Here is an 11,058-nt window from a genome sequence, read left to right as displayed (position 1 = left end):
CTCCCGCCAGCAAGAGCCCAACGTGGCCCTATCCCCAGACCATCCCGTGTGCAGATTGGGGGCACATATCCCACCATGCCCACCTGGGGTCTGTGTAGTGGCAGGAACCACCCCTTAACACCACACTGCTCAGTCCTGTGCCCTGCTCCAGCTGGGCACCGCCTGCTCTACTCCCCCCTGCTAGGCACCACTGCTCTGTAGTGTAGAGATGCACCGGCGTGAGACCCCCACCCGCAGCCCTGGCCCTCCTTGAAGGGAGCGGCCCCCGCTCTGGCCTGCCTTGCTGCAGCGCATTGTGGGGACGCCTGGCCAGCAGTCCTGGGAGAGGTGAGCGAGGTATGATCAGCACCTGAAGCCCAGTGCCCGCACCCCGGGTGGACTCCCAGGACCCCTCAGCTCCCAGGCAGGGGAATGCCAGGCTTGCAGAGCACCCCTTGCCCACAGAGGCCTGGCCCCAGCCTGCTTCCCACCTGCCCCCACTGCGGGCTGCGGTGAGTACCTGGTGGTGGCAGGCGGGGGCTGGCATCGGGCTGGCCCGGTGCCAGGCAGGCGGTGCCCTCGGCACGGATGGAGCAGGCGGTTCCAGCCGCCCGTGACTGATGGTTGAGCGCAAACCGGTTCGTGGCCAGGGCTCCGGTAGAGTCCGGCTCGTTGTTCTGCCCCTGGCTCAGCCTCCACTTTCCCAGGGGCTGGCAGGTGGGGAGGGGACCCCATGCAGGTATAAACTGGCGCGGTCAGGTGGAGCCCTCTCCCAGGCTGCAGTGCCCCCCCCGGTCCATGTTGCTTGGCCCTCCAGAGAGCTCAGGCAGAGCCACAGAAATCCTATGGCCATGTCTGGGCCGCCTCCCCTGCCCACGTGCCCCTGGCTCAGGACCCTCTGCATGGGGTGGGACAAGGGTCCTGGGGAGTGGAGAGCCCAGTGCTGGGCCTGGCCTTGGCAGGAGCAGGACACAGACATGGCCAGGCATCCAGTGTGAGGTGTCACCAGGGACATCTGTGGTCCCCGTCCTCCCTGGGACTAACAGCTGCAGCCTGGAGAAGCCCTGCTCCTGGCCTGTGGCAGGGGCAGGGACTGGGCCCCTGCCAGGCAAGGCTGTTCCAGCCCTGGTCCCAGCACAGCTCATGGCCAGGGACTGTGGCCATGCCCGGGGTCTGGGTCCAGGCCATTGTGCTGCAGAGCGGTGTTGGCAGGACTGCCTGGGCCTGAGCATCCATTTGGGGATCTGGACCCCCCTGTTCCCCTCCTACTTTCCTCCAGCCTGAGAGCAGGAAGAGGCCAAGGTATGGCTAACGTCTTCGCTCTGGCATGGCAGGCCATGGGCAGGGTGTCCCATGCCGAGCAGCAGCAGCCCCTTGCCTCTGGGCGCTGCGGCGGGTCACCCCAGGGACTGCAGGCTGCGGCGGAGGCTGGGGGTGTAGCCAGGCTGAGCGAGGCGGGGGGCGTGTTGATGGAGGCAGGTCTGTCGGGGCAACTGAAGCCCCCCAGCCAGGGATGGGCCTGACCATGGGGTCTGGCAGGGACCCCAGGGGGTGGGAGATGGTGATGGCCCCCCTTGCTCAATGGGGGGGAGAACAGTGTCTTAGCACAGAGCATCAGCCCCCTCCTGACTTGGAGGCAAGCCCCCGCCCCTGGCAGCCCTGCTCTTTGCCCCGGGGTCGGCACGGCCCCCCCAGCCCCTTTCGTACATCCGCCCGCATCCCCTGTTATCAGCTGTTCCTGCCGGACAGGGCTGGACACCATGTTCCTGGCGTGGGCTCCGTGCCCCTCCAGCACCGGGGCAGGGGGTGCAATAGCCCAGCCCCTCCATGCTGATAAGCCGGGAGCAGCCCAGGTCTTGGCCCGCAGGGGAGGCTGAGGGAGGTGTGGGGGTGGGAATGCTTGCACATGGATGGGCACAGAACAGCGCGGGCAAGCTGCCAGGCAGGCGGCTTGGCCCTGTTGGCAGGGGGGGAGGGGGGGGGGCGTGTAGTACACCACTAGCCCGTCTCCAGCATTGCTGCAGTGCGGGGGAAAGGGGGCCACCTTCTGCTGGCCACCCACCCCATGCGGCCAGCAGAAGGTGCCCCAGCCTGCAGGAGGCACTCATCACCCAGTACCCCCAGAGGCCTCCAGGGCAGGGCCTGCACCCCTAGACCCCCCCAGCCTGGCTCCTATTCCCTGGAGGCACTGTTCAGAGACCCCTCACCCCCATGCCTGCCTCTCCCTGCCCTGCTCCCTGGGCAGCCACCCTGGGAAAGCTCCCTGCCCTCCTCAGCCTCACGTGCCCATGGGCAGGTCCCGGCATATTCATGCCACCCCCTCTGTCCTGTCAGGGCACAGGGGCCTCCCTGTTCCCCGTGCCAGCCCCGTGGGCACCTCGTCCCAGGAAGTGGATGCCTGCCTCCCACACTGGGCACGGAGAGGCCTGCATGCCCGTAGCCACGAAGGGTGACTGTAGCTGCTGCGCTCACCTGCTGCAGTGCTTCCAGCTGCCACCTCCCCCCAAGGAGCAGCAGCCAAGGGGCAGTGACCTCTGTCCCTGTGCCCAGCCAGGGGAGGGGAGGGCTGTAGTGGCAACATCACTCCCCTTCACGCCTGGCTTGCAAGGCCGGATCCCCTTGCAGGCAGTCGGGGTCTAAGAGCTCATTAGCACCCTCTTGGCTGGTGGGCACAACCCAGCACGTCCCCCAGGCCTGGGTGCAGTTGAGTGTGTGGGGACCCTGGGGCTGCCCCGGCCTGGAGCTCCTGGTGGCATCGAGCAGCTCAGTGTGCCCCCTGACCACTGTAGTAGCCTGGGCAAACCCTGGGGGGGGGGTCCTGCCCTGCTGGCCCGGGCACTGCGAGGGTCCGAGGCTCCCCCTGGTGGGCAGTTGTGGGATAAGCTCCCTGAAAGCTCCCAGCCCTGCCCTGGCACCGGCCCTTTGCTCACTAGTGCGCGCGGGCCTCCGGCCTGGGGCAGAGGGGCCCGGATCACCCCATTGCTATCATCTGGCCCCTGCCCGTGCCTGGCTCTGATGGTGCCACAGCAGAGAGCGCCCGGGCGACTGGCAGTTCCTGCTCTCTGCTCCCTCTGCTGCTCCAATGCCCTGCCCCCTGGCCCAAGGCCCTGGATCGCATGGGCCTGACTGCACTGTGTCCATGACTCTGTGTGTGTGTGTGTGTGTGTGTATGTGCAAGGGGACTGGGGTGTACAGGGGCCCTGTGTGTGTCGGGGGTATGTAGCAGGGGCATTCCAGGTGTGGGTGCATGTGTGCGGTAGGAGCCATGTGTATGCAGTGTGCACACGTGTATCGCAGGGGTGCAGGAGCCCTGACTGATTTTCTGTGGGGAATCTGCTCTGGAGGGAAAGGGGCCTGCGGGAAGTGGGGCCAGTGCCCATTGTGCCCAGTGTCCCAGGAGCTCTGCGGGCAGCCAGGCATCCACCTGCTTTGGGGCTCCCCTGGGCACCCTCACCCAGTTTGTGTGCCCAGCTGCCCTGATCTTCTGTCCTGCTTTCCCCACCTATTCCTCGCCCACTTCTTCATGCCACCCTAGCACCCGCACACCGCTGGCAACTCTCCCATCCCCACCCCATGTGCTAGGTTGCCTTTTCCTGATGACGGATGGTACCTGTCTCTAGGTACCAGCTTCCTGCCTGCCAGAGATGGGGCTTGTTGTTGTGGGGATGTGGCCTCTCCCCATGTAGACAACTCAGTGCCTGGCTGGCACAGGGGTGTGTAAGCCGGGCTTCCAGACACGGGCCCTGGCTGGAGAAGGACAACTCAGAGCAGCCCCTCCACGGAGCTGACAGGGCCCTGTGGCCCATGGCAACAGTCATGGAGAAGTGGGGCTGGAAGGGCCCTCTGGAGTCCTGCTCCCCGCCTGAGGCAGGATCAGCCCTGTCCAAACCACCCCAGGCAAACCCATCATCTAACCTCTTAGCACAACTACCATCAACCCTGACACAAGACAAGACATCACGCCCGAACCTGCCAAAGGGGAGGCAGGGGGATCACAGCAGCCAATGTCCTACTTCTATAAAAGGCTGTTAATATATGCTCAAGAGATCCTCTACAGCCGTGCTTCCACTACAGAGGAAGGCAAACCCCCTTCCTGCCCACGTCCGTACCAATCTGACTGGGGCAAGTCTGGCCCCAAATGTGGCATGTCTGACCCTGAGCAGATGGTCAGACCTAAGTCCCAGCAGGAACACGGGCACAGCCCAGTCGTCATCCCCAGCCTGGGCTGCAGCCAGCACCCAAGGCCTCTGAGAAAGGTTTAAACCCCCCCTGACACATGTAGCAGAAAGAGGGTAGGGGGCAACCAGCAGAGCCCCAAAGCCTGGAAAATACCTGAAGTCAAACACAGCGTCTCGAAGGGCTGGACCTGATGATCTTCCGAAGTCCCTTCCAGCCCTGCTGTCTATGAAATCTATGAAATTTCTGCGCCTAGATCCCCCCCGAGCAGTGGCTGCCCAGCCTCTCCCTGAACACCTCCAGCCACGGAGAGGCCGTGGCTTCCCCCGGCGCCTGTTCCACTGCCTCCCTGCTCTCACAGCGAAGACATTTTTCCTGGGATGCAGCTTACAGCTGCTTTGCTGCAACGTCGAGTGCTTGGCCCATGCCGTGCGCTGTGCAGCAAGAGGGGAAAGGGGGGCTCACCCTCTGCTTTGTGGCAGATCAGGATTTGAAGCCTGCTACTATGAGCCTGTAGTCCCCTGTGCCTGCTACCTGCAGGGCACCAAGCAGCCACCAGGGGGCGCTCCAACCTCACCTGTACCAATGATTTTGGGGGTGGGGGGGGCAGGAGCAGCTAGGATGGAGGCAGGTGACTGGGCTGGGAGATGCCAGCCCCAGAGGGAGCTGGGCAGTGCCCCTCTCCTGAGATGGAAAGCCATGAGCATGCCAGCTCTCACACATGCCAGTCTGTGTGTGCCCTTGTGCCAGCCGGCGTGTGTGTGTGGTCAGCAAGGGGACGTGGAGCCCAGCTTGGGTTTCATCTGGCGTTTAATAAATACATCGTCTCCAAAAATCCGTCTGCGTGGGGGGGACCCCAGCCCCCAGAACCATAAATTACACAGCCCCCAGACTGAGGATGGGGCAGAGGGGGCAGGGCAGGCCAGGGGGAGGGGGACTGTACACTATGTACAGGTTGGGCATGGGGCACTGCGCTATCTGCCTCTGCCGGGACTGGACAGCCCTGGCACATGGCCCTGGGCAGTGCCCAGCCCTTGGTGACCCCAACTGGGCTGCGGCTCTGCCCTCCCTGCATTCATGTTAAGTGCAGAGCTGTCCCTGGCCTCCTGTGTCCCAGATCAGGGCTCCGCTACCAGCTCCTCTGCCAGGCTGGAGCAGCTGAGATAACCCATACCATGGGGCAGAGTGAGGGCACAGCTGGGCTCCTCCGGCGCCACTGCCCAGGCCTGAAGGCAGAACCCATCACATGTTGAGCTGGGGCTGTCTGAGGGTCAGTCCAGCCGCGGGCCCCAGCCCCAGCCAGCAGGAGACAGCACCGTGGCCGGGGTCCAGACCTGTTCCCCAGCGGCTGCCATGCTCTGCCCGCTGGCTGCCTGGCTAGTGGCTCCAGGCCTCCGGGGCGTCATCGTGGGGCTTCTCGAGGACATCGGGGCGGGTGTCCGGGGCTGCGGGACAGAGCCGGGGTTAGGGTTGGCAGGAGCAGGGGGTACCTGGGCTGGGGGCGCAGGGGATGCACCAATGCCAAGGCTGCCCTGGGTGAACCCAGCTGGTGCCTGCATGGCACAGAGGCCCTGGCATCCCAGCAAGGCCATGGGCATGATGCCCTCCAGTGGACTGAGCTCCCTTCAGCCGCCGGGGGCACTCCAGCCCCACCTGCCACTCATTGCAGCTGGGCACAATGGGGTGGGGGGGACACCAAAGATGGCAGAGAAAGCCGGGCACAGCACTCGCTCACCCTGGCATCTGGTACAGCAGCGGTTCTCCTTCTTGGCACTGCCAGAGCAGGCAGAGGGTGGGCACTCCTGGCGCTGGCAGTGCGTCTCCCCCGCCTATGGGGGATGAAGGAGGCAGGTTACAGGGGGTCCCGGCCAGGCGGGGGTGGCAGGAGGCTGCAGGGAGATGCCCCAGGGCAGGGGCTGGGGCTGCACAGAGCTCCTCTGCCAGGAGCCATGCCTGTCTCCACCTGGTTGCATCACGGCACTGCACTGTGCAGCCGGGCACATGACCAGTGCCTGTGCCAGCTTCCCCACCCCCCCAGCAGCATATCCCATGCCAGTCCTTGCTCAGACCAGTGCCAGCCCTGCCAGGGAGCGTGTCCAGTGTGGGGCCATGCCCAGCACCTGTGCTGGTTGCGCCAGGAGTCACTCACCACACACCAACAGGTAATGCACTTCATTTCACCGAAGGGGGGCACAGTGGGGTGCCAGCTCTCGTTGTTCATGTACCAATGGCGCCCAAAGCGGCAGGCCCGCGGGCCATCCGCCTGCATCATGTCCGACAGCTCAGGGGGGCTCTTCTCCGGGGCTGCCAGGGCACAGCAGGGGTTGGTGCTGGGCCGGGGAGGGGGTGGGCACTGGGCACACACCTCCACCTCCAGCATCCCCTGCAGGCTGCCCCAAGCAGCAGCCTTCCCTCCCCCGGGGCAGTCCCAGGCTGCCGGTGCTAGAGCAGGAGCAGCCTGCGACGCGTGAGAGCAGGAAGGGTATGGGGCACACGGGCCGTTAACCCCAGCCTCCTGCCCCCACCGGTGGTAGGTTCTTCCCAGCCTCTAGCCCATCAAGCCCTGGCTCTGAGCAGACCAGGAAGACCCATTTACCTGGGTGGGCATGGGACTCACCTGGGCACTGTTTGCAGCAGTCGGAGGGGCTCAGGCGGACGGGGTTGGTGCAGCTCAGGCGCGGGCACTGCACCTTCTCACAGTGCACCTCGCCGGTGGCCCCCTGTGCAGAGACCATGGGGTGGAGGAGGGCAGCCACGGAGCCCTTTGCCATAGGGGGCACCAGCCCAGGGCCCCCCAGCCCCGGGCTCCCCCTCCTGGGGCAATGCCTGGACCATGGCCTCTTCCCACGGTACCTTGCAGGTGCAGACAGCACACTTGATGAGGCCAAAGGGGGGCACCACTGGGTGCCACTGGGTGCCAGCTCCCCGCCATGTCTTGTCGCCGTCGAAGTAGCAGCCTGGGGCGGGAAGCGGATGGGGGGAATGTCAGGGCTCCGGCCCCGAGCCGGGTGAGCGACGCCCCAGTGCTGAGATGGGCACCGCAGCCAGAGCCCTGCCCCAGCCCCTCGCGCCGCCCCAGGACTCACCCTCGCTGCTGTCTCGCGCCTTCTCTGCCTTCGGCACATCCTGGCCAGGCTTCTTCTCTGTGCAGATGGGGGCACTGTGAGGACAAGCTGGGCACTGCCAACTCCCCAGCCACTGGCCCACCCCTGTGCCCCCCGCTGCCTTCCCGAGGATCTCCTCATGCGGGGAGACCACAGCCTTGCCTGGCCGAGGGGGAGGGCAGCGGGGCGTCTCCCAGGGGCTAAGCAAGGCTCCTGCTGCCCCCTCCCTGCCCTGGTACCTTCGCAGACAGGGCAGCACCGGTCATCGGGGTGCACCTGGCGCGTGCAGTTGAGGGGCTGGCACAGGACGGGATCGCAGATCACTGTGCGCTTCTGTGGGCAGCAGAGAGGGGTGCAGCTGGCATCAGACTTGGCAACCCCCAGTGCTGGGCTCCTGCTGTGGAAACCGAGGGGGAGCTCCCTCAGGGCAGCAGCAGTAGGAGGCTCTTGCCCTCCCAGGGGCAGGGGGCATGGCATGCCAGGAGCCGCAGCCCTGGAGAGAGGCCAAGGCCAGGGCAGCGGGCCTGAGACAGGTTCCTCTGATAGGGGTTGGGGTAGAAATGCTCCCTGCCCTGCCCTGCCCAGGCCCGCATGCCCCTGCTCCTTCCCGTCCGCCCCAGGCCCCATCACCTGGCAGCTGCAGAGCGAACACTTGGGGTCGTAGGTGGGGGCCCAGCGGGAGCCGTGGGCCCGGAGCTGCCCCTCGAAGAAGCAGGAGTTGGGATCCTTCTTCAGCTGCTCCACGTCCCGTGGCCTGGAGGCCTCCGGCAGATCGTCCTCATCCCTGGGGGCCAGGCGCACGCCCCCCACCTCGCACTGGTTGGGAATGTGCACCTGTGGGGGCACGGCATGGCGGGGGGGCACGTGTCTGGCAGGGCAGGCGGGGAACTCCCCAAGCCCTTGAGGCAGTGCAGGTGCGGGGCTTGGACATGGCTGGGGGCAGGAGAGGCACTGGGCCAGAGCTGGCAGTTAACTCCTGTGTTTCCCCACACCCCCCGGCCCGCGTGGGCATGGCAAACCCAGCAGGGCAGCCGCCCCCATCTCCCACTCCGGCCTGGCTCCCACTGGCTGCCCTGCGGTGTGGTGGGGGAGGTGGGGGGGCATGGGTGGCACCTACCCGGCCCCGCAGCTCCCCGCGGGGGTGCAGCTTGGTGCTGACTTGCAGGAAGGCCATGCCCTGTGCCAGGTGCCGCAGCAGCTCTGCGTCCAGGTCCTTCACCACGCCCTGGGCCTGGCATGGGGGGCACATGTGAGTCCTCCCCACCAGAGCCCTGGAGCCACCACAAAACAGAGGAGACCTGGGCCCCTCCTCGCTCTTCCGCCTCTCATCTCCCAGCCATACTGTCCCTCGTCTCCCCCAGCCGCCCCAGGCCGACCCCTTCCCAGAGCTCCCTGCCCAGCCATGGGGCACCCCTCCAGCTCCCCACGCCCCCTCCACGGCTGCCCTGCACAGGACCCCCCAGGCCACTCCCTGCCCCGTGCCCACCTCAGTGCCATAGAAGCCCTTGAGCAGGCGCTTGGGCTCACGGCTGCGTCCAGCCAGCTCGGCCACACCGTGCAGGTGGGCACTGACGGTGCCGTCGTCCGCCCGGCCCAGCCCAGCCACGGCGATCTCGTAATGCAGGTGGCAGTGCTCATCTAGCCACAGCCAGGCATGGCCCCCGGCACCAGTGCGCACAGCTGGCGCCACGAACTGCCCCGCCAGGGGGGTGGGCAGCACTGCGGGCAAGAGGGTGCGGGGTCAGGTGCTGGGGGCACAGCACCCCCCCCACCTGGTGCAGGGCGAGGTGCACCCCCTATCCTGTGGCACAGGGCACGGGTACCTGCGTATCGGGCCAGGAGGCCGCTGTAGAGCAGGGAGCTGATTTGGCCCCGCAACTCCCCCTCCTCGAAGTCCTTGGTGGCCACGTTGAGGAAGAGCTCGTTCTGCAGCAGCATGTGGGCGTCCCGGGCCGTCAGGTCCTGCCACGTCCCGCTGGCCTGACCGCGGTGGGAGGGAGGAGACAAGGGCACAGTGAGAAGCCCCCCATGGATCGCTGCCCCCAGCTCCAGCTCTCACACCAGATGCCAGGGTAACAGCCTACTACTGCTGCCGGCTGCGGCTGGAGCTGCTGCCGTAGCTTGAGCGCTGCGGGCCCCAGGTTCACTCCCCTGCCACGCAGATGGCCAGCCTCCCTGTATGGGCACAGACTGGCTGGCATTGCCCCTTGAGCTTGGACGGGCTGGGGAAGGGGCATGGGGAGCAGAAGAGGGGGGAGATAGGGGCTGTCACAGCCCGGGGAGAGGTGCAGAAGACAGGGCCGGGCATTGCGGGAGGGGGCAGATCCCTGCAGAGGGGGGTGGGGGTGACTTGGACACATGGGGCCTGCCTATGTGACACTGCTGCTCAGGTGGCGAAGGCTGCGCAACCTTGTTAGTGCCTCATGGGGCCGGACCCACATCCCCATGTTAGCTAGGCTGGGGGGCCCAGGGAGAGCCAGCTCACAGGGGACAGGGCTGTGCCCAGGACTGGGCAGACCCAGCCCCAAGGTCTCTATCTTGCCTCTGAGTGCAGCCGGGAGGGCAGGAGGAGCAGGACCAGCCGAGGGGAGCCAGCAGCATGTGTCCCAGGGCAGTGGAGGGTCTCTGGTGGGACAGCTGCTGGCTCAGCATGTGTCCTTCTAGACATCACCCACAGCTGGCTGGGGGCTCGGCCCCAGGTTGGCTGCGGTGGGAGCTGGAGCTGGAGCCAGCCAGGGGGACTAGAGGTGTAAAGGAGGGTCCCTGCGGTGAGCTGGCCCCAGGAAGGGCAGAGGAGCCCTTGCTGCCTGGAGGGGTCTCCCTGGGAGAGTCCCAGCTGCTCCCCAAACCGGGTTGCATCCATCCAGATACCAAAGCCAGAGGCAGACTGATCCTGTATGGCCCTGGCCCCACTGGGCAGGCCATGGGTCACCCTGCGGGCTCACCAGCCCATCCTGGTAGCTGGGCGTCATGTCGAACAGGATGTTGCGCCTGCTTTTCCTCCGCGGCTTAGTCTCCAGCGTGATGCTGACGACTTCGCTGCCTGTCCCCGCCACCTGGACCTGTGGGGGAAGAGGTTGTGCCCCAAAGATGGTCTCCATGGGGCTGGTGCCTTTGGCAATACTTCACAGCTGGAGGCAACAGCCCCTTGGGGGTCTGGGGAGCCCCCGGCAGCCTCTTGGTGCAGGCGTTTGGGTTAGGGTGCAGGCTCCCCTGTCGCAGCACTGCCTAGGGGGGCACTGGCTGCAATAAAACACAGAGCCCTACTGCTCCAACCGCTAGCCCACGCTCCCTTCCTGCCCTGGCCCTGTGAGATAGCCACACTGGGGACCCCAACCAGAGGATCCAGCGCTGAAGCTGAAGGGGGTCACTGGTCCGGCCCACCCAGTGGCTGGAGGTCAGCCCTGTAGAACGAGGGTGGAGAAGACATGTCCAACTGCACACGCATGGTACGTGGGTGTACCCCCCTGCCCCTGCCTACCTGGTACTCCAGCGTCCCGTTCTCGTGCAGCGCCAGCTTGGCAGAGCCCACAGCTCCTGTCTTGGTTGGCACCAGGGCATCAGCCCCACACAGCACGCTTTGGATGGCTGCGAGAAGAGACACAGGGGCATGGGGCACTCAGGGCATGGCACAGATCCACCCCCTTGGAGCACCCCCCTGCCCCATGGCAGCTGGACACTGATGCCTGGAGGGAAGCAGCCAGGGCACCCAGCCACGTGCCACCCATCCCATGCCACAGGGTGGGTGTGTCTGGCAGCAGCGGAAGACTCCACCCCCTCCACCTCCTCTGTGGAAGAC

General features: G+C 66.1%; 1 protein-coding gene across 1 annotated transcript in view; it reads right to left on the bottom strand.

Annotated features, from left to right (window-relative positions):
* Nucleotides 1-4,949: 4,949 nt before the first annotated feature.
* The window catches only part of CHRD (chordin), a 22,273-nt gene continuing 16,164 nt past the window's right edge, over nt 4,950-11,058 (bottom strand). Inside the window, exons 10-22 of the mRNA XM_019503044.1 lie at nt 10,741-10,847; nt 10,205-10,321; nt 9,083-9,239; nt 8,746-8,978; nt 8,377-8,490; nt 7,890-8,093; nt 7,499-7,592; nt 7,242-7,298; nt 7,009-7,112; nt 6,773-6,875; nt 6,305-6,459; nt 5,891-5,984; nt 4,950-5,600 (exon numbers count right to left, since the gene is read on the bottom strand). Of these exons, the coding sequence (XP_019358589.1) occupies nt 5,533-5,600; nt 5,891-5,984; nt 6,305-6,459; nt 6,773-6,875; nt 7,009-7,112; nt 7,242-7,298; nt 7,499-7,592; nt 7,890-8,093; nt 8,377-8,490; nt 8,746-8,978; nt 9,083-9,239; nt 10,205-10,321; nt 10,741-10,847 (1,607 nt within the window). The 3' untranslated portion in view covers nt 4,950-5,532. The remainder of the gene's footprint in view (nt 5,601-5,890; nt 5,985-6,304; nt 6,460-6,772; nt 6,876-7,008; nt 7,113-7,241; nt 7,299-7,498; nt 7,593-7,889; nt 8,094-8,376; nt 8,491-8,745; nt 8,979-9,082; nt 9,240-10,204; nt 10,322-10,740; nt 10,848-11,058) is intronic.

Source organism: Gavialis gangeticus, unplaced genomic scaffold (assembly GCF_001723915.1).
Source record: "Gavialis gangeticus isolate Ggan-Ray unplaced genomic scaffold, GavGan_comp1, whole genome shotgun sequence".
In the NCBI taxonomy this organism is placed as follows: domain Eukaryota; kingdom Metazoa; phylum Chordata; order Crocodylia; family Gavialidae; genus Gavialis; species Gavialis gangeticus.
Note: the sequence above shows the minus strand (reverse complement) of the source record. Positions and strands in the feature narration are given on the sequence as shown.